The sequence below is a fragment of the Vipera berus genome (genome assembly GCF_964194415.1).
Source record: "Vipera berus genome assembly, chromosome: Z".
NCBI lineage: Eukaryota > Metazoa > Chordata > Lepidosauria > Squamata > Viperidae > Vipera > Vipera berus.
In genome coordinates this window covers 82,606,880-82,630,398 of record NC_138205.1, presented here as the reverse complement: position 1 = coordinate 82,630,398, position 23,519 = coordinate 82,606,880, and the positions used below count along the sequence as shown (strand labels likewise).

At 34.6% G+C, this 23,519-nt stretch overlaps 1 protein-coding gene across 3 annotated transcripts in view; it reads left to right on the top strand.

The window, feature by feature from the left end:
* STT3B (STT3 oligosaccharyltransferase complex catalytic subunit B) overlaps positions 1-22,470 on the top strand; it is a 66,576-nt gene extending 44,106 nt beyond the window's left edge. For 2 of the 3 annotated variants that reach the window (XM_081343504.1, XM_081343506.1), the window contains exons 6-16: positions 5,290-5,388; positions 8,426-8,572; positions 10,037-10,085; positions 10,837-10,991; positions 14,483-14,694; positions 15,385-15,572; positions 15,693-15,864; positions 18,469-18,642; positions 19,616-19,729; positions 20,559-20,771; positions 22,041-22,470. In XM_081343504.1, the coding sequence (XP_081199630.1) occupies positions 5,290-5,388; positions 8,426-8,572; positions 10,037-10,085; positions 10,837-10,991; positions 14,483-14,694; positions 15,385-15,572; positions 15,693-15,864; positions 18,469-18,642; positions 19,616-19,729; positions 20,559-20,771; positions 22,041-22,121 (1,604 nt within the window). In that variant the 3' untranslated portion in view covers positions 22,122-22,470. The remainder of the gene's footprint in view (positions 1-5,289; positions 5,389-8,425; positions 8,573-10,036; positions 10,086-10,836; positions 10,992-14,482; positions 14,695-15,384; positions 15,573-15,692; positions 15,865-18,468; positions 18,643-19,615; positions 19,730-20,558; positions 20,772-22,040) is intronic. The other variant, XM_081343505.1, reaches the window with a different exon arrangement.
* Positions 22,471-23,519: the final 1,049 nt, after the last annotated feature.

Here is a 23,519-nt window from a genome sequence, read left to right as displayed (position 1 = left end):
TTCTCTGATTGGTCTCCCTGTATATTATAACTAAAATTCTTAGCCCATTTTATCATGCAACTTTTAACTTGTTCTTCCATTTTAAATCTCAACAAAAGTTTATACATTTTAGCAGTCACATGTTCTTCATTTGTACTTAATTCAATTTTGATTTATCTATTCCAGTTACCTTTTTATCTGTCTTAAATCTCTTAATTGTTAATATCAAAACCATTCAAAATTAAATCCCTTTTGAGTCAACTTCATCTTAAATTCTCCCATGTTCTGTTACTGTCTTGATATTTTAAACATTTCTCTTTGAGGCGTTATAAAGTGCCTCATGCTGGAGCTAACAAGGATATTTGGGGTCACAGTCTGGATTTGTATCTGTCCCATATTCTGAATCTACATTAACTTTATTTTTATCATACCATAAGAAATTATTCCAATCATATCTCAGGTTGTGTCCTGGTATATCCAAACAATTATTTCTACAATTTGCTCAACTTTTCTTAATGGTATATAACCAAAGGTATGGATTCCTAAAGATGCCATCCTGTAGATAGTCTGTCAGGTGTACTCTCATAGAGAGAATTTCTAGGTTCAGCTAGTAATGAAATATACTTTTCTAGTAATATAATTATGGGAATTTCCACACTGAAAGGAATAATTATACAATTGTTTTTTATTCTATACTTAGCTAAAGTTGTTCTTCCCAATGTAACAGTTATCCTCATAGATTGAACTCTAAATATTGGATTTAGTAACTATAATAACATGTATTGTGTTATTGAAACAAGGAGGATGTACTCTTTGTTTTGCTGGAATCAGTAACTGACTGACTAAATTTTCTATATTCTCTGCAATGTGTTCATATAATTGTTGGTGTATTCCATTAACCTAATGGGATATGATTGATAATTTAAAGTTAAACATTCATCTGCAAAGCCCATTGAAAAAAAAATAAAACAAAGTTTCAGCAGAATGCTTTCACACTTTGTCAATCTAAGAAGGCCAACTCAGATGAAACTGATCCTGGAATTTTCCCACCCACACATTCCATAGATGTGTGTATATATAATTTTGTGCATGTTTGTGTGTCTGCCCTAAGACATATACTAAAAATAAAAAGAGATGTTGAAACAAAATGAGCATTAACATGTTAAATTAACTACTGATTAAAAATATTTTTTAAAATCCCATTTATATCCCGCCCTTCTCCGAAGACTCAGGGCGGCTTACAATCTAAAGCACAAATCAATGTGCTTAGCAATTGCCCATAAAGTTCAATTTGTAAATTAATTGCTCACCTACATATATGAATATGCACACTCTCAACAAATATACAGGCACATGGAAATAAAGACTTGTAAATATAACCTTCTCCTTATAGAATGGGTGTCAAACTTGCAACGTCACGTGATGTGTCGTGATGTATCATGACTTTTTTTTCCATTGCCGACAATGGGGTGGGTGCGGTTTCAGCATGACGCATCCGGCCTGCAGGCCAGGAGTTTGAAACCCCTGTTATAGAAGAAACAACCAAACAGAAAAGGTTCAAAATGGTTGAAGGGAAGGGATAGCTACACTCTAAAGAAAAAGAAAGATTGGTAAAACTTGGATAGGGATAGGGCTAAAGGACAGATAAAATCAGGAGGCTGTAATTTCAATGAAATAGTATTGACAACAAATAGTAGATACTATTAAATACTATATCTTGTAGAATTATAATTTTCACCTTTTTGTGGTTTAATTTAAAAAAATATTTTGAGAATTATAGTTAAATTCAAATCATATGAGTTTTATTTTTTTATCTAGCTCAGGAAAACATTCCCAATTTCCTGATTTTTAGTTTGTCCTTATATATTTCCCCCACCCCAAATTTTTTATTGTCAACATGGCAATAATCTTGGTACACTCAATTCTCATTATCCACTTGGTACACTCAATTCTCATTATCTGTTCAAAACTCACAGAAATAAACCTTGGTTATTGAAGTGTGAGAATATATAACTTATTATTGAACCATATGGTGACCTATTAATGCAATAAACACTGCAAGAAAAAGAACATAGTTTCCCTTGTAGCTCGCAGACTTTTTTCCTTACTGCATGTTGCTATGTATAGCCTGAAACTGTGTTTGATGGGTTACAGTTTTATAGAAGTGCATAAGAAATTTGCAGAAACAGATTATGAAACAAATGAAGATTAAAGGTACTACTATTTCCAAAGCAGATAGATCAGGCTCCACAAATGCTTAAAAGAGATCCTGGTTTGCCACAATATTTTGAGTGACTTTCACTAGAAAAAAGCATAAGAGATATCATGGTCTTTAATTTTCTACAGCAATACCAAGATCATTACAGAAAGATTTAGACCAGATTCACTTTAAGCAAATTGTAATAACCATTTTGATGTATAGCTAAACCTGCTACTAAAATTATTTATCAAAACTTGCTTCCCTTCTAGTCCCTAGTTAGGGGAAACAGTTTTTTCATGTTGGAGAATTCATCATTTCCTGTACTTAAACTAGAATCTTCAGAAAAGTACTAAGTTGGTAATGCTCACTGCTCTCAGTACTGAGAGATGCCAGTTATGCAGACAAAACAACTTTAAGCTAAAGTTTGTTCTGTGCCTCCTTGTAGAGTGTAGAAAATCATAGAGAAATAGAGGCGTTGTCAGTTACACTCCCAATAATTGATGAGCCAAAGTTTGGAACCATACTCCTAATTATGCAAAACTTTCTACTGAGGAATTTTCATTTTTAACAAATTTGTAACTCAGAAAATGCTTGTTGCCCTATTAAAATTATGTAAAGTTTAAATTATTAAATCTGAGGAAGGCTCAATGCCCATTTTGCAATTTAGTCAACTATCATTGGGATCAACTGTTCATTCTAAACAATAGTATTATTTTTAAATGCATCTAAACATAATGAAAAGGGTTTTAATGTTTTTCTTAAATGAGTTATCAAAATAGGAATTTACCTAATTAAATGCCTAAAAAGAAAGATTTGTTTGATTAGTTTTTAATTTTTCTGATATTATTTGGGATTCATTTGTGACATTTTAGAGCAAAACTCAGCATGAATATAATAATTATCCTATTTTTTCCATTATGTGAATTTTAAGAAATGTCCTGTATGTGTTTTTGTTTTTAATCATAGATAACCTATATATTTTTCCAACTGTATTTATTTGGAAAACTATATCATATATTTTGAAAAAGATTGCAGTTATTGTAAGAAAATTGCATTTCTTTCATATACAGTTCTAAGCAATGCACTTTTGAAAATGTCACATTAAAATATGAAATAAATAAATTTTCTCCCTGACATATTAAAATATCATTTGATAGAAAAATTCTGAGAGACTCCTTAAACACTTATTCCTTACTTAATATTTTTTTTCCCTCTAGTGTAAGTTTGAAACAATATTTTGGTCAAGTAGAAAAAGCAGGAATTTTGAAAAGAAAGGAGAAATGAGTTTTTAAAAGAGATCAATATGCGCAAACTAGAGGACAGAAGTAACAGTAGGATCAGTAATTAAACAATCTGGTTTGCTTTACTTCCCATATTTTAAAGTTAGATTTTGATATATCCTTTGTAAGTAATCACTTCTTTTAAACGATGGAGGTTTTTAATGAGCCATGTGAAAAATAATTATTGGAGGGAATTTTGAAGTATTTAAGAATAAGATGGAATAGAGAAACAAGAAATCTATTAGTATTTTAATACAAACAAATACTAATTTGACTAAAAGTCAAATTCTAATCTTTCAAATAGGAGCAAATTCTTTGATCTTTTTAAATTACTAAAACACAATAGTACTCAAGTAGTCATAGAAACCTATTACTGTTAAACACCACAAGATGGCAATGTTGCAGTTACTATATTCAATTGCATTTTGAATTGCAAACTTTGTATTAATTATCAAACTTTACATTAAGATGTAAATAATTTTCATTATTCGAACTGGAAATTAGGTAAAATTCGGTGTTGCTGTATGTATTGGCTCCAGATTCTATTAGGTATACTGTCACCTGTGCCAGTTCTTAGAGAATAATCAGAAAGCCTTTTCATTTGCACTATGTCATTGCAACCCTCAGCTGTCTTCAACGGCAAATATAAAGAGATACCATTGGCTGAAAGACTCTGTACCTGTGTTTCTGGAGAGATGAAAACCTCTGGACATATACTTCTTCACTGCTCTTTTCATAGAGACATTAAAACAAAAAATATTTTCCTGATAATTAATAGACATCCTGGCCATTCCAATACTAGATTTTTTCAGAATATGATAATGGTTAACTTCAGTATAATAATGGTCAACTTCAAGGCTACCTGACTCCATTCAGGAATGAGTAAAGCATGAGCGACTATGAGCAGAATCTCCCAGTCTATAAATAATTGTAATTGATACTTACATTAAGCTGTGCAAAGCTGTCCTGGCCACTGTTGCCACTTGCTCCTGTCCTGGGGTCTTGACTGATAAATACCCGAATCTCAATGGGCAAATCTCCAAGAGGGGTATCACTGCCATCCTAGCCCATACGTGTCTGGTTACTCCTCTCATCTGTGATCAAATCATGGTTGAGGATGACCTTATTTCAGATAGACCCGGTATTCACTGGCAGCAAGCAAAAGCCTGGCCCTTTAAAGATTTGCTAATTGGGATCCCTAGGTTGAGATTAGGAGACTGGAACACATCACAGAAATTACATACTGAGGATGCATTCCCTGAGAGTGACCAACCCTCTGTCTTCCATCATATCTCCCTGTGTGTGTCACTACAGTGATACTCTGGTTGCCCCAAACTTTTAGAAACTCCTTCTTAATTAAGGAACCAAAATGTCAATGTGCCACTCTATTTTTTTTTATTTTTTTATTTTAATTCCATTTATATCCCGCCCTTCTCCGAAGACTCAGGGCGGCTTACAAGCTTAGCAGTAGCCTTCATTCTATGTATATGCCTGCTTATTAGGGCTTTCACACACACCCCAAGCGGCATTATTACAAAGTCAGCTTAATTGCCCCCAACAATCTGGGTCCTCATTTTACCTACCTCAGAAGGATGGAAGGCTGAGTCAACCTTGAGCCTGGTGGGATGCGAACCTGCACTAATTGCAGGCAGCTGGTGTTACTTAAGGAGGCATTAGCCCACTGCTCCACCAAGGCTCTACTTGATAATATAAATTTATATTATAGAAATGGCCTTCAAATTTTCTGACAAATCCTAAAAATATAAGTGTACCAATTTTAAAAATTAACTTTTTTATTTTATAGTAATCTGACATTTTTTTCATTCACAGCATACAGCACTTTCTATATTGTTGGGTTAATATTATCCATGCAGATACCTTTTGTTGGATTTCAGCCAATTAGGACAAGTGAGCACATGGCAGCTGCAGGTAAGAAAAAAATTAATGTATTGAAAATATTCACAATGAAGTTGTTCTAATTTTTTCAATAAAGAATTTAATAAAACTAAAAACTAATATTTAGAATACAGAAAAGAAGAAAGAAAATAAAAAGAAAGCCAAAAGTGTACAAAAGGAAGAAAAAAAATATAACTTCTGATTTTGTTTATAGCACTTATGTAATTTTATCTTTTCTATTGTTACAGCATAAACATGATTAGGAAAAAAATAGTTCAAAAGTTATAATTTTCTAACATGATATCCAGAAATCTCTATTTGGATTGGTATATATGCTGCTTGGATATTCTAAAATAAAGGTAGAATGTAAATCAAAAAAACAAAAATAAGCCTTGTAAAATGGAAATTCTTATATAGCATAACTGAACAATTTTGCCTAACTACTATAGATACTTATATGTAGTCCTCAAGCTACAACTGTAGTTGGGACAAGGATTGCTATGGCTAAATGACCTGGTCATAAAGCACAACATCAGGCAATTGCTTTGCTTAGCTACCACAATCCAGGTCATTGTCCTAACCCAAGACTTATTAAATAGCTTGGAGGGAATCCCAGGTAAAGAGCATGGAGGTGCTACACTGAGGTGGGGGACCACCAGCGCAGGGCACACACAGAGATTGAAAGAGGAGGGTGCTGTAATACAGCACAAGCTTAAGAAGACCAAGGAAGGAGAGTGCGGGATGCCTGCTTGTGTACAGTCACAGGGAGACCATTGAAAGAGGGCGTAGAATGCATGTGTGCGATTGCAAGGATCCTATGCAAAGAGGGTGTGGGGTGCATGCCATCTCAGGGAGCCCATGGAAGGAGAATATAAGATGAAGGAAATTACAGGAACCCCAGGAAAAGAGGGCATAGGATGTGTGTGAGAAGAGGGGAAAGACAGTGCTGTGCATGCAAGTGGAGAGAAAATGGGAAGAAGACTCACCTGAATGACTTACAGCCTTCCTTGACAGCTTCTTGACTTTGCTTGTGGGAAGCCAGTAGGGAATGTTGCAAATGGCGATCACATGACAGCAGGCACATGCAATTGGTCATTATTAAAGCTGGTTGCCAAGTATCCAAATTTTGTTCTAAGGGCCAGAACTTCAAGTACATGTAGTTCTCAACTTACAACCATTTATTTAATGACCATTCAAAATTTCAACGGGATTGAAAATGTGACATGACCATTTTTCACACTTATGAACATTACAGCTTCCCCATGGTCACATGATCAAAATTTGGGTGCTTGGTAACTGGTTCATATTTATGATGGTTACAGTGTCCCGGGGTCATCATGTGATCGCCTTTTACAACTTTCTGAGAAGCAAAAACAATGGGGAAAAGAGATTCACTTAGCAAATATGTTACTAACTTAACAACTGCAGTGATTCATTTAAAACTCTGGCAAGAAAGGTCATAAAATGGAGAAAACTCACTTTAACAACTCTCTCATTTAGCAATAGAAATTTTGGGATCAATTGTGAAGATAGGTTGAGAACTACCTGTATTGATTGTAAGTCCCTTAGTTCAGAACAACTGCAGCTTTGAATAGTTGCTGAAGAAATGGTCATAACTCAAGACTTATTTGTAGCCAGATTTATTTTACACATATTCGTCTTAAATGTTACACAAATTTTCCCAGTATTAATCCTGTGCTGATTGTGTCATCATTCACTAACCTTGTTGATGACCAAATTATATATAAGATTATCAGTAATTATTTTGAAAGGCAAAATATGCAAAGGCACTGTGCAAAGATTGCTAACTAACTTAGTAGCATAAAAGCACTTAGCATTAGCACTTGAACTTGTATACCATCCATAGTACATTATAGCACTCTCTAAGCAGTTTACAGAGTCAGCGTATTGTTCCCAACAATCTGGGTTCTCATTTTACTGACCTTGGAAGGATGGAAGACTGAGTCAACCTTGAACCAGTCAGGATCAAAGGAATTGAACTCCTAGCAGTGAACAGAGTTAGCCTATAATACTGTATTCTAACTACTGCGCCACCATGCAGATATTCTACCAATTAGTAATGAATAAAGAGCAGTAGTAGGAATAAATTAGTAACTTTATGTTTGGAAAGATGTTCCAAGTAGCTGTTGCATTTGCTGATCAAAAAGGAAATATGAAGGAGAATAAGTACAAGGATATCTATAAATTGGTGAATGGCTCTTAGAATGGCAAAATGCAGCCAGTATAAAATGATATGCATTGGTGCAAAGAATCCTCCAAACCTTCACATATATATTAATGGGTTCTGAGCTGACAAGATTGATCAGGAAAAAATGTTGATAAGTTGTAGCTGAATGAAAGTGTAAACTATTATATGAGGACTATTCATAAGCTTACCTTGTGCCCATTGGGAATATTAAGAGGGAGATTGAAAATAACATTGTCAATGTTTGGTGGATTTATATAAATCTGTGATAAGGTTTTATTTGAAGTATTCTGTACTGCTCTGATAATTACACCTGAATAAGACACTGCAAAGTAGGAAAAGATACAAAAATGGGATAATATTAAAAACAATCAGGTTAGAGCAGGTTTTACAAGGAAAGATTACAGGTTCTAATGATAGAAATGGTTCAGAATTTGATGTTTTATCATTACTGTAATTCAGGATTGTATTTTGTCTGAAAGTATTTTAATTAATTCTTTTTTCAACTTGTTTCATGGAAATAAGTAGTTGAAAAAATAAAATTAAGGATAAAAATTCTACTGAATTGACATGTTAAATAATTCAGTGAGTAATAAAAAAGAAAAATGAACATCCAATGGGGAAAAATAAGATAGCTACAGAAAAATTAAAAGAATATTACAGATAATGAATATATGTATATTAGGAAAATATGAGCATCTTAAAATACAATGATCATACATATGGCAGCATACACATCAATCCACATGTCTGTAAATACATAAAATAAGTAAAAGAAATATGCATAATGTGAACAAAATTAGCATTTATTTAGAACAAGGACTGTTTGTTAAACAACACAACTGTATCTTTTCATTTTAATAGGTGTATTTGCTCTTCTACAAGCCTATGCCTTCCTGCAGTATATGAGAGACAGACTAACAAAGCAAGAATTTCAGACATTGTTCTTCTTAGGTATATCTTTGGCTGCTGGAATTGTATTCCTGAGCGTTATCTATTTAACATATACAGGTAAGTAATATCCAATAAATATTTCCTGTTGTCAGTCTGTGCCCAGATACAATACACTTGTTTCAGATATTTTTTGTTTCTGTGCATGAAATAATATGGAGCTTTTTTATTTGATTTTTTAAAAAAGGAGTAGGAGAAAAGGCAATGACTTCAACAGATTGAGGGAAGATGATGGCAAATGCCATGCTTTAGTCAGCAGCCACGGGGAAGAAACGAAGGTTCTGGGAAGGTGGGAAGCAGTCAGGCCTGTGATACATGTTATGCTGGGACATTGGTGAAGGGTGGGAAAAAAAGATGCTGGGAATGTGGAGAGCATTGGGTCAATGGGTATGCTATACTGAGAACTTGTGTGGGGAGAGATGGGGATGATGTGAGTGAGCCTTGCCCTGTTCGCTCTCCCTAAATTTTGTTCTATCCAGAACTAAAATAAATGTTAAATGTTTCCTTTCTGCCAAACTATGTGTAACCTGAAACAGTTTGACAAAATATCAAGAATATGATAGAATATGCTCCTGGAGTCAAAACTGTATTTTATGCCTGCCTCTATTCATATAATAAATAATCATTTCAGATAATATGGTGTCTTTGGAATTGTGGATGCTTCATAAGAAATATACATTTTATTGCATAGAAGCAGAGTGTTAACATGTCTTAAAGGATTGGAAACAAGGTTCATGTAGAACAGAAAGTCCTATCTGCCTTTTAAATTTGTTCTTATTTTCTGCTGTAGACTCTGTAATGTCTTCCATTCTGAGGTGTGTAGGTGTGTGTGTGTGTGTGTGTGTGTGTGTGTGTGTGTGTGTGTGTATATATATATATATATATATATATATATATATATATATATATATATATATATATATATATATATATATATATATATATATTCTACTATTAAATACAGTATATTGTGTTGTTTAAGTGTTCCCTTTATTTTTTTGAGATATACACACACACACACACACACACACACACACACACACACATACACACACTACTCCTAACAGACGTTCTAGCTTTTATTGTTAGAGACTTCCTTGATAGGTTGTGCAGCTAAGGTTCAGACAGTCAGTAAAGATAATTATCAATACATGAAGAAGGAACAGTTTAAAGGGGGGACTAAGGGAATTAATTTAAAAGTAAGATTGGAGAGAAATATTTTTTTTAATATAGATTGAGAGAACAGTTCATTTTGAAGGTTTGAAAGTAAATGTATTTATACATTTAATTTAATTTAATTTAATTTAATAATATTTCTATACCGCCCTTCTCCCTGAGGACTCAGGGCGGTGTACAGGGCAAGAATAAAACACAGAAAATTACAAAAACTAAAAGATAATTAAATGCATGCCCGATTAAAATACAATTGATACATAGTAAAAAGCCCCAATAAAAATAATAAAAAACCCCACCAATCCCCCCTCAGGCCATGGTAGCTTCTAAGTGACTGTAATGTCTTTTCAGGTTATATTGCACCATGGAGTGGCAGATTCTACTCATTGTGGGATACCGGGTAGGTATGAATATAACGTAAAATTACATAATCTTTGTCTTGTTAATGGAAAACAGCCACCAACCATCACTCTGTCTCTCTCCCTGCAAGAAAAAAAATATCGAGTATAAATAATAGCTTTTACTATCTACACTAAAGTAATTTAAAATTTTTATTAGTGTCAATATATATTTTCTTTTGATATTATAGTACAACAACTGTTTTTTATTTAATTTCTTATTTTTCATCTTTGGATTCATCTATAATTTATTCATGATTAATATTGAATTTATATTTAATATTCTGTATTGTCAGCTTTTTATGATTCATTGTGTTAATATACACACTTTAAAGGAAAAGATAATGTTACTTCATTGAACAGAATATGAATATGTTTTACCTTGTTATATAACAATAGTATAATTTATAGAATGCAAAAGAATATTTTGATATTTATGACATGCCATTTTTTTCATTCTTTGAATAAATGGCTACATTTGATCATATCATTTGGGTTTTAGCAAGGTACCAAAGGTAGTTTAAGAATCACTTTTTCTCAATTTCTAAAATTTAATTGAAGCAATATGTAGGACATATACCCACTCCAAAAAAATAAACTTATACAAACCTTTAAAAGATAAGAATATACTGGTATTTAAAGACATACTGTATTTAATTTGAAATTTTTCAGTAATCTGTAGCTGTACTATTTTTTATCATTTTTAGAGTTTCATCACTTTAAAATAATTTGAATTTACTTCTTTTAAACAAGGTATGCAAAAATTCACATCCCGATCATTGCCTCGGTGTCTGAGCATCAGCCTACAACTTGGGTTTCCTTCTTTTTTGATCTACATATTCTCGTCTGTACTTTCCCAGCAGGCCTGTGGTTCTGCATCAAAAATATCAATGATGAAAGAGTCTTTGGTAAGAAGAAATAACTTTTCAAAATGAAACTAAATTGAATTGCTAGCATTCTTTTAAAAAAAACAAATTTTATTGAATGTACAATTAAAAACAAAAGTGGACATGTTACAGCTTCCCTGGCTTCAACATTGTTATTAGTATTACCTTATGTAAAGAAGAAAAAGAAGAAAGTTACATTGTAACAAAATGTGCATATAATATCTGTGAGTTTTCTAGTGAACATTCTTTCATTCGTCTACAATGTAATTAAGTAACTTTCAATTCTGTCTTGTAAAAGGTTTCTGAACTATCAACTAATCAAGTCGGTATTCATCCCAGCGTTTCTCCTTAACTCTGGCCATTTGTACACATTGTTCCAAATTTCATAAATAGTCCGTTTCGGTTTTGTTTTTGATCTCTAATGTTAACCTATCCATTTCAGTGCAGGATAGGATTTTGCTTATTAATTCTTCAGTAGGGGTTTCTTTCCTTTTCCATTTTTGAGCATAAGCCAATCTTGCTGCAGTCAAAATATGCAGTATTAAGTATAAAGATCATTTGCTGAATTTATCATTAATTGTCCCTAGTAGGAAGGTTTCGGGTCTTAGTTCAATTTTTTGTGGTGTTATCTCTTCAAGCCAATTTTTTATCAGATGCCAAAATTTTGAGCTTTTAGACATTCCTACCACATGTGATAATAGGTCCCTGATAACTACATTTCGAGCATGTCAGTGAGGTTTTTTTTTATCCATTTTTCCTAGCCTTATGGGGGGAAGGTGCCACCTATAAAACATCTTGTATAAATTTTCTTTTTAAGTGGTGGCTAGCGTTAGCCTCCTGTTCCTGTCCCATAGTGATTGCCAATTGACTAGATCAATGGTACAGCCAAAGTTTTTGTTCCAGATTAGCATTGTATCTTTAACCTGTTCTTCTAACATGTCTTGTTCTAATAAATATTGATATATCATTTTTATCATTTTGTCTTCTGTTCCTAATAGGATTTTATCTAATTCTGTGTCCTCTAATTTTATCCCAGGTTCTTTTTTATCTTTTCTGTATCATGTCTGTATTTACAAATAAGCCCACCATTCCAGCTCTATACCATCTGCTAATAGTTTTTTCCTTGTTTTCAGCTCTCTGTTCTTATGTAGAATATCTTTGTATGTAATTACTCTTCCTAAGTTCATTAATTTTGGGTGCATAAATATCTCCAATGTCGATATCCGGTTGAGAATTTCTATAAAATTGATTTTTTTAATTTTAGTCCACACCTCTGTTAGTGCCCGTCTAATGTAGTGTTTCTGAAAGTACTGGTGTGCCTTGTGTTTCCCGTCCCACAGTATTGCATGCCACCCTATCTGCATGTCATGGCCTTCTGATGCTAACAATCTTCTGTTCTTTAGATTTATCCAGTCCTTTATCCACACAGATGCTGCCGCCTGATAATATTTTTCCCAATTCAGGAAGCCAGGCCCTCCTCTTTCCCCCTTTCGCTCTGGGGTTTCCCTTCTTTTTTTCTTCGGAGTTCTCTGGAATGATTTTATGCTCCGGAGCACTTGCAAGGATTTGCTAGGTACTCACGGCACCAGGTTAGTTGTAACGGTGTTCCGCTGATTCACTGCTGTTTCTGTCCAGCTGACAGCTGTCATTTCTTTGTGGCTGCCATTTTGGGCCGTCTCCTTCTCCTGGGCGACTTCTCCGAGACTTTCCTGCTTTTTATGATTCGGACCGCCGTCCAGAATCGTTCAGCTGGGTGCCTCTTTATCCAATCTCCCTCCGATAGATCTGAGGCTTTAAAAAACCCGCCGAGCACAGAGAGGTGGCTATGGAATCAGCGCGCTCATTCAGAGCGACGTTTCAACACAGCCATTTTGTTTGACAGCTGGCTCCGCCTCAAATTCTTATTGTGTTTATTGGAACATATTTCTCAGAAATTAAAAACGATAATATATTTTTATTTAGGTTTATTAACTTTATGATCAATGTCATTTCATATTTTTATTTTTATAATAGACAAACCATGACCTGCTGAGTCATTCTTCTTTCCACATATAATATAGGTTTGCACTGTTTATCCTCCCCTCACTATCTTCAAGAAAGTCCAGTGAAGCTGCTACCTCCTCCTTCCCCTTCCACCACCTTCTTCTTGGCTTGCCCACAGAACTGCCTGCCACTTTGCTGGGAGGGAGAAGGGAGAACCAAGGGAGTTGTCGACCATGAGGAAAATTTCATCCTCATCTTCAAGAGCTGCCTTCCTCTAGCGAGGAAGAGGGCTCACTCTTTCACTGTTGGTGCCCTCAACTTTTTTTTCTCTCTCACTATTCTTCACTGTTTGGATGATATTGGGCAGGTGATAAGTGGTACCTGGTTTCCTCCAGACGTAACATTTAGAATTGAGACCAAAAGTTCATTCTTGGTTTTATCAGACCAGAGAATCTTGTTCTTCAAAATATGAGAGTCCTTCTGTTGCTTTTTTTTTTTTTTTTTGCAAAGTCCAAGTGTGTTTTCATGTGTTTAGGACTGCAGAGATGCTTCTGTCTAGCCACTCTGCCATAAAGCCCAGATCAGTGCAGGGCTGCAGTGATGGTTGTTCTTCTGGAACTCTGTCCCATCTCCATACAGGATCTCTGGAGCTCAGTCAGAGTGACCATTGGTTCTGTCTTACTAAGGTGCTTCTCCCCCAATTGCTCAGTTTGACAGGCGACCAGCTCTGGTTGTGCCAAACTTGTTCTGTTAGAGAATTATGGAGGCCACTGTGCTCTTAGGAACCTTCATCGTAGCAGAAATTTTATTATAGCCTTCCTCAGATCTGTGTCTTGCAGTAATCCTGCCTCTTAGCTCTGCAGACAGTTCCTTTGACCTCATGGTTTTTGCTCTGCTACAGTATGTCAGCCTTCTATAGAGAGGTGTGTGCCTTTCCAAATCATGTCCAATCGATTTAATTTACCACAGGTCAACTGCAATTAAGGTGTGGAAACATGTCAGCAGCGATCAAGAGAAATGGAAGGCACCTAAGCTAAATTGCAAGTGTTGTTGCAAAGGCTCTGAATACTTATGCCAATGTGATATTTCAGTTTTTTTCTTTGTTAATAAATTTACAGACATTTCTAAAATTCTGTTTTCACTTTGTCATCATGGGGTACTGAGTATAGATTAATGAGAAAAAAATGAATTTCAACAGTAGAATCAGGCTGTAGCATAACCAAATTGACAAAAGTGAAGGGGGTCTGAATACTTTCCTAATGCACTGTATGTAATGCTGTATTTGGCAAAAATTACTCCAGTCATTTACAGCATGAAAACATAAGAACAGATTGAAAATATCGAAGCCGATATGATGGCAAAAGCTGACCACTAGAACAATAGGGTTAGGGTTAGGGTTGATGATAAAGTTTGATCATGAACTTCTGGGAAATAAACATTCAAGGTTTAATTCAAGCTTCTTGTGCATTTGAAAAATTGCATTTGTGATGAACCTAATATTAAAATTGAATGTTTGTATGTCTTTGCAGTGGCTTTGTATGCAATCAGTGCTGTTTATTTTGCTGGAGTGATGGTTCGCCTGATGCTAACTTTGACTCCAGTGGTTTGTATGTTGTCAGCCATTGCATTCTCAAATGTTTTTGAACATTATTTGGGTGATGATATGAAGAGAGAAAATCCTCCAGTAGAAGATAGTAGTGATGAAGATGATAAAAGAAATCCAGGAAACCTTTATGATAAGGTGAGCCTTGAAAAGTTTGATATTTGTCTAAATTAATTTAAAAAAATGTTTAATATAGGTGAAAATCATGTAAGTGGAAATAATGTTATTTATCAGTGGTCCCCAATTACACCACCTTGACGGCCCGGCGCAGGGAGGGCATGTGAGTGGCAAGTACATGGATGCATGCACAACCCTATTGCTGCAAGCAGCAGGGATGTGCACCCACCACTTGTGCAAATGAATCTTTGTGCATGAGCAGAGGGTGCTGATGTGAGTGAAGCTTCGTGCATAAGGACAAGGGCCCACCACTTGCATGAGTAGAGCTGCATGTGCACTTGCCTGCTGCTCACGTGGCCCGGTTTCAAAAAGGCTGCAGCCCTCTAATGGGCCACAGCACAGGGGTTGGGGACCCATGTTGTTTATGATCTCTGCATACTTCATCAAACTATTCATTTTTTTTCCTTCTTTCATCATGATTTTACCATTTTAGTGTCCAAAACATGGTTGAATATACTTAAGGCAGATTTAGATTATTAGTATCCCTTCATACATTCCATTTTGAAAAACTCTTTTCACCTGAAATATTTCAATTCTTAAAGTACTTTTTAAAATCAGAAATGGTGAGACTCATTACTGAAAGCAGGATTTTTTAAAAAACTGAAATCTGATAGATTAAAAGGAAAAATTTAATTTGTTTTCTTTGCTCAGGCAGGTAAAGTGAGGAAACATATATCTGAGCAGGAAAAAACTGAAGAAGGTCTTGGGCCCAATATAAAGAGCATTGTCACAATGTTGATGCTAATGCTGTTGATGATGTTCGCTGTTCACTGTACATGGGTAACCAGCAATGCCTACTCCAGTCCAAGTGTTGTCTTAGCCTCTTACAATCATGATGGGTAAGATTCACTATTTTATATATATATCCATTATTTACAATACATTGTTACTATTCAAAGCATTGTTAATATGAAGTGATAATTATTTTGACACGATCTTAACTTTTATTTCTCTAATAGGACACGGAACATTTTGGATGACTTTAGGGAAGCATATTATTGGCTAAGACAAAATACAGATGAACATGCAAGAGTAATGTCTTGGTGGGATTATGGCTATCAGATAGCTGGAATGGCAAATCGAACTACTCTAGTTGATAATAACACTTGGAATAACAGCCACATAGCTCTGGTATGTAGTGATTATTGATCACAGCTGTCACTATACATATTGGTTTCATTGTAGCATATTATACATATTGCATTATGCTTATCAAAGCTTAATTCTAAAAAGAACAGATTATGAGACAAGAATGTGCCAGGATTATAGTACAATTTTTATAGTTCACACTTAATATAATATGATATATGTAGATTGATTTCAGTACCTGTACCTGTATTTTATGTTTCCAACACTGGAATTTTAACAAATGTTATTGCTATTTTAAACTGCATGTTTTCTTGCATGTGAACTTTGCAAGGCATTCCAAATGAAGCTAGCATATAATAAGAACTAGTTATTTATCCGAATAGCAATGTTTTTCTCTCACAAATCTCAGCTGAGTTCATTTTTCTTGTTATATAATTTATTCATTGCAAGAGTGGACATCCTGTGAGCCATTTGCATCTGCAGTCCTAAATATGTGTTGCTTGGAGCTCCTAAGAATCTATTTTTTAAAAAAAAACTGCAATGAAGGTTAAACATGAGAGGGTTGAAATGCTGGTAACCTTAATACATATATTTTGTAAAAGAAAATATATAATAAACCTTACCAAAAGTGAATTCCTAAACTGATCCTACTATATTGCAATAGTTGAACTAGCTCAGCATGTCATATCAGCTTTATTATGGTACTTTAAACTTATAACTTTTTTTGTACTTTTGCTAGATTTTTTTATATTAGTAACAAGATTACTCTAATTTAAAATATAGTTGAGAAATATGCTGAAGTTACATTATATTGATAACTGCTATGACATAAATGCTTACACCTGGCAGGAAGATGCAAGTTCCAGACCTGCAGACAGATAAGTGACTGTTGGGTAGGGGATGGTGGAAGGGGGCACAGGGGAGGTACAGCAGAGTACAAGAAGTGCAGTAAGGGTGGGGGTTGTTATGAAGGGGTACATGAGGCACAGGTCAGGGAGGGTGCATGAGAGATGAGGGTTGGGAGAGATGCGTGAGAGTGCATCATGGGTGGGGGGAGGAATGCAGGGCGTGACATGGATCAAGAAGGGTGTATAAGCATGCAGCATGAGTTGGGGAGAGTATGCAGAGGTGTGATACAAGTTCAAGAAGAAGAAGCACGTACTGGGAGAGATGGTGGTGCCAGTAACTGGCATAGTGTGTGCACAGAGGGCTGGAAAAAGAGGTGGGGGAGACTTTGTACAACTTGCAGTTCTGGATTTTTCTGGAATTAATATACCTATGTATATTAGCATCATGAAAGGGCAGTTTTGAAACAATGAATTGAGAAATAAGTCACCACAGTATTAGCACCTATCAAAAAGTAGTGATAATTTCTTCTTTCCAAACTATTGTCATCTTGGCAGGTAACATAGAGGTTTGGATAGAAAATAGAACTTTTTGAAAGGACAGGGTTGGTTCTTAGAAAGTTTGAATTTGGATATAAATTTTTGTTATGTTGTGTGACACAGAGGACTACTAAATTTATCTTTTAATTCAACAAGATTCTAAATTGGATTGGGTTTATTTCATAAGAGATTAATAACTTGTTTGGGTAGGTTGGGCTAATCTTGTGATTTGATAGTAAAAATTGTTTTTTCAGTAGAAGTAAATAAAATTCTTTTCTGCTCATATTGGTTTCACATATATTCAATTTACAGGTAGTCCTTAGGTTACAACCATTTGTTCAACAACCGTTCACAATTACAGTGGCCTTCAACAAATGGCACTTACACCTGGTCCCCAAAGTCATGGCTGTTACAGCTCCCTTGTGGTCATGTGATAAAAATTGGTTGTTTAGCAACTTGTGTGCATTTATGAGCACGAAGCAAATTTCTCTGGTCCACATATCTTCTCCCCCCTCCCCATATTTCCATTTGGCCACCCTACACAGTGGCACTAAGTGACAGCATTTGGGTTGTCATCTACTTCAGCCACAGGGCAACCTCAGCCAAGAAGTGATGCCTCAAGTCCCACAGTACAGCCAGATAAGTGCTGCAGTGCAAAGCTCCAGCTGTAAGCACCTCTCTATGCATCATAGACCCTGCTGCTTCCAGCTGACCTTCACTGTCTTCCTCCCACTGCTGACAAGGTGTACCTGGCCTGAATCTATGTCACGCAGCTGCTAGCCATGCCTTTTTGATGCTATTTGTACCATTCTCCAAATCACACTTATGCCCACTTTCCCTGGCCTCCTGCACTTGCACCACAGCAGTGCTTTCTCCAACTCTTACATCACCTGTGCTAGTTCTCCCCCATCCCCATGTGACACTCCTGCACTCCTTACTTAGTACTCTCAGTCTTCTTGCCTAACAACCTGCACATCTTGGATTACAATGACAACCACTACTAGTCGCTTAGCAATGACAATCCTGGCCTCAAATTGCTATAGTAACTCCAGGACTACCTATACATGTACTTTTTCTGATGTAACTTTGGAACTGAAAATCAAGTTGCTAAATTTCAAATTCACAGCTGGAAACTGTGTCTGTTAAACTTGAAAATGCTAGAGTGGTTTATTTAAAAAACATGCAGACTTAGCCAAATTCAAAATACCTAGAGTTAAGGTAAATTTAAGGAGAATATATTTAAAAATATTTTTTATTCTAGGTAGGAAAAGCTATGTCATCAAATGAGACAGCAGCCTATGAGATCATGAAAAGTCTAGATGTGGATTATGTCTTAATAATCTTTGGAGGTGTAATTGGCTATTCTGGTGATGATATCAACAAATTTTTGTGGATGGTAAGGATAGCGGAAGGAGAACACCCTAAAGATATTAGGGTAAGTCAGAAGAGCTTTTAAAATGTATACTTAGCACATGCAGTTTTTCTGCCTTAGCCTTTTTGTTTAGTCTAACAAGATCTTATATGTAATGCTTTCATCTTTCTGTAAAAGAAATTATCCCAAATTTGTTAGATATTTCTATGGACACTTATAAACATTGGCTAGAATTACAGTGTCCCAATTAATTAGCATATTAAGTAGTAGGTACTGTGTATTTGTCACTTTTGATGTTTTGATACAATATAGCCAAAAGTGAAGATAAAATGAAAACATATTATCACTTAGTCTTATAGCAATAAGACAAAAATTAAAACAAGGAATTACAAAATGAATATTTAAAAATGAATTAGTAATCAAATCATTTTTACACTTGAATTGCCCACTCTTTTTTTAACAATTCTTGAAGCACTATACAGGTCATCCTTGACTGACAATCTGCCACCTAGTGAATTTTCAAAGTTGCAACAGACCTTTCGGGGGGGTATTTATGATCCAGTTTGTGACCACGTGTTGGGTGCTCAGCAAGCAGCCACATTGTGGCCCTTTGCAGGGTCCAAGGATCATATGACCATATTTTATGATATCTATCAAAAATCAGCATTTACTTCTGGTTTTTTTACTCAGAGTGATCCATTAGTTCTTTTTTAACAACTGCCACATTCACTTCACCACCACTGCAAAAAAAGTCATCAAATCAAGTTGGTCACGTGAGTGATTTGATTTATGATCATCATGACTTGCAACTGTGGTGGATACCTCCATTATTGTCTTAAGTGGAAAACTACTTGTACATTTCTTACCATTGTATGCATCTTAGAATAAAAATACAATCTGTGAAAAAAATTAGAACTACTTTGAATCACTCTGGGTTTTTTTAGTGATTATTTGTTTAAAATAACTGATGGTTGTATTTTTATTCTGTTTTATCCTGTTTTTCTAATCTGGCTTCATTTCTTTCTTTTTCTTAAAGGAAAGTGACTATTTCACTCCACAAGGAGAGTTTAGAGTTGATAAAGCAGGATCTCCAACCTTGCTGAACTGTCTTATGTATAAAATGTCATATTACAGATTTGGAGAAATGCAGGTTAGTCCTATGTGTTTGGGTGCACTTTAATAGTAATGTTTCCTTACATTCCTATGTATATCCCAGACAGTACACTTCACAATTATTGTGATTTCATAAAATCATCATTTCTAGGTCTTTCTATAATATGATAAAAGTGAAATAATGTTAAGTAATCCTAAAAAGGAAAAGAAAGGAAATTTTTCCTTGTAATGATGGATAAGCATGCAGGGTCACAAAATATTTTCTACATCAATCCTTTACCAACTTGTACTAGTTACCATTTGTTACTGAGTTCAATTCAAAGTTGGTTTTTACCTCTCAAAATTCAAGGTTAGAAATTTCACTGGCCTTTATATTTCCTTGTCAACTAAGTTATAACAAATGGAGACTAGTTAAAAGTTAGTCTTAATGGCATTTAATTCTCACTGATAATCTTTTAGAGGAACAGCATTTAATTTTATTTCAAAAGCATTCTTCTGGTCTGCTTATTACTGATAATGCATGAACTGCATTTATAACTTTTATATATTATGATTATTAGTTTATGAGATTTCTTTGGTCATAATTTGAAATAGAAAATAAGGATTACTTTCTTTAGGGGAAGGATTCTGCTGAAATTCTTGATATTTTCTCCCTTTTTTACTGAAACTGCTTACTTATTTTACATTTAATTTGTATAGTTTAATACTGGACTTTAATCATGCTTTGTTCAACATTATATAAAAAACTGTATGAATAACATTTCCAGATCTGTTGCCCATGTTTTCAAGATAATGTATATACTGTTGTAGTACCATGTTTAGAATTTAATATACCTGTTAACTAATGGGTTGCATTAATTTTGTAGCTGGATTTTCGGACTCCCCCAGGATTTGATCGAACCCGCAATGCTGAAATTGGCAACAAGGACATTAAGTTTAAACATTTGGAAGAAGCCTTTACTTCAGAGCACTGGCTTGTTAGAATATATAAAGTGAAAAAGTTAGACAACAGAGAAACATTGGACCACAAGCCTAGACTTACCAGCATTTTACCAAAACAGAAGTATTTGTCAAAAAAGGTGGGTTCTTAGTGAAATTTTCGAAGGAAATTTTTAATACTATACTAGTTTTACCAGATACTATTAGGCCTTTCTATTAGCCACATAAATGGACACTTTTGTTTCCAATAAAAGTACAGCTGAAATAATAATGGTTAACATTTGATTAATAAAGCATGTGGGATTATATTTATCATTTGTACTCATAGGCAGACTACGCCCCCAAAATCCCAGCTAACTGTAATAAAATTGATTATCTAAAATACATTAATAGTATTCTAGTTATTATGTTGGTTCACTTAGTAAATGTGAAAATATCTTTCTGAAAAATGATGCTTAGACATTTCAGAATGACTTATTTTGTAAAATAATTAAACCTGAACTTGTTGTTGACAGCTCAAGTGTCTGCCTTTTTCCTGTTTTAAAATCATCTCATTTGAATACATTTTTTCACCATTATTGTGTGGTCATCTAGTCTATTGGACAATCAAGTCTTCAGGAATTAAAATAAAATCCTCTTCAAACAGAAAAGTTTTACCTGATTTTTTTATAAGAAAGTAGTCTATTGTAAACATTCAAGCAGCAATTCTGATTTTGCATGTTTTAAATGTGAAAGAAAGAAAATAGAACTTGGTGTGGATAATTGTGTGTGTGTGTGTGTGTGTGTGTGTGTGTGTGTGCGCAAAATAATTACATTTGACAATATTAACATTGCAACACTATTTTAGAAATATCTGGAACATGGTAGAACTGTTTTTGTCTATAGTCCATAGAAATTAAAATGTAAACCCTGGAGCATTCTTTTTAAATAATAATCACAATAACTCTTTTAAAGGAATTAGAGCTTATGAGTGCAGTTTTTGGAATACTACTTCTTGTGTTGAATGCTATAAGTTACAGTGGCATTAGCAGAAAGCAAACAGCATTGAGAAATATTTTTTCTTGCTACAGGACAATATGTTAAATAACTGTCATTCAACTTAAATAGCAGTGTTTGCTGCAAACAAGTGTAATCTGAAACCTAAAACCTTAGGTTTCATTGAAAACAGCGACAATGACTAAAGAAAAGCATTCATAGAACAACATTCTTAAATTTGGGGTGAGGGATTTGGGGAACATGCTACATGTCAGAACTAGTACACATTCTAAAGTACCTGCATATGCTACTTCCTACCTTTCTAGCCTTGACTTAAAACATAATAATTAAGGATTCTGGAGCAATTCAAAAACATGAGCATTGTCGCTAGAGCATTATAAATAACTAATACACTATTCTGTTTTTCTTTTTAGACTGCCAAAAGGAAGCGTGGCTACATTAAGAATAAACTAATTTTAAAGAAAGGCAAGAGACCCAACAGGAAGACAGTTTAAAAACACTGTACTGATTGCTAATATTGAAGCAGTTGTCCTTGAGATAACCAGTCTTTGCCTTTAGCTCAAGTCATGTTTCACAACAACATGAGGGTACAGAACCACCTTTGGTCCAGATTATTGTACAAAAACTTTCAGGCAATGTCTGACTTAAATTTTGGCTTATTGAGAACAGCTGTTTTAGATTTGTATTGTGGAGCAAGACAGGGCTGCTGTCCAGGTCTTAGCGGCAGATTTTTTTTAAATGGGTACATATTATCCTTCACATTAATTGAATTTGAACTGATTGCACCAAAGAGCCCTTTAATTCGGTCCTTGGCACATGCATACTTGTCAGTTTTTTTTTAAATCTTCTGTTGAACAGCAATATCTCAACTGGAATGATAAAATGTGAATTGGTTAGCCTCATTGTGATACTTGCAACAGTGTGGCTATTTTGACATTTCAGCTAGTAGAACAACTCCTTTGAGGTATTTGTTTTATGAGACAACTCATTGTTGCAGTATGTTGTGTTCAAGACTGTATACCTAGCTTCAGTTTCACTAATCATGGCACAGATTACGTGCTTGGATGAGGCCATTTATTTTGAGAAGAAGTGGTCTTTGGTGCCCTTCAAGGGTGTGTAGTAGATCTTGCATCGAAGAGGTAAATACAAGGGCTACATTTGAACCTTATATCTGATACGACAATAATGAATGCTATTGAGCACCATAGCACCTGGTGTTCTCAAAACTACCTTGTTTAACCAGAAGTTTATATTATACAATATTTTGGCCTGTTAGGAGAAAAATTGACAAGTATCCAGACTTGTTTCCTGCATCTATTACAGGCAGAAGGGTTTATAAGTCTGCCTGCTTATCTGTCTTTTTTCATGGGGTTGGGTTTCTGGAAGTAACTAAGTTTTTCTCCATATTTTTATTTAGTGCTTCAGTTGATGGAATTTCTGCTTTGAATATGCGTTGTCTTTTATAGTTTATGAAAAAGATTTTATCAAGTGCACTAAATCATAAATGGAGACTGAACATGTTCAATTTCCAACTATACAAACTTGAACATTATTTGTTATTTTATCAAAAAATGTATATGGGTAGGATTCATTGATGGCCACAGGATATAATTTTGATATAAAAAACAGCTTATGCCAGCTTTGTTGATGTAAAGCAGAATAGTATGTACCTTCCCAAAAATATCATTTGATCAGTGAGAAAGTTACTGCTGACATTACAGATGTATAATTTTATTTGTATTTTTTTTCCTTTTGGATTAAAGAGGTTATAAATCGATAATGCAGTAGCAACATTTTCACAAAATCTGGATTTCTGACCCTTTGTCACTGAGATTATATTACTTTGTTGCTTTACAATTAAATGCAAACCCATTGTTGACTATAGGGATAAA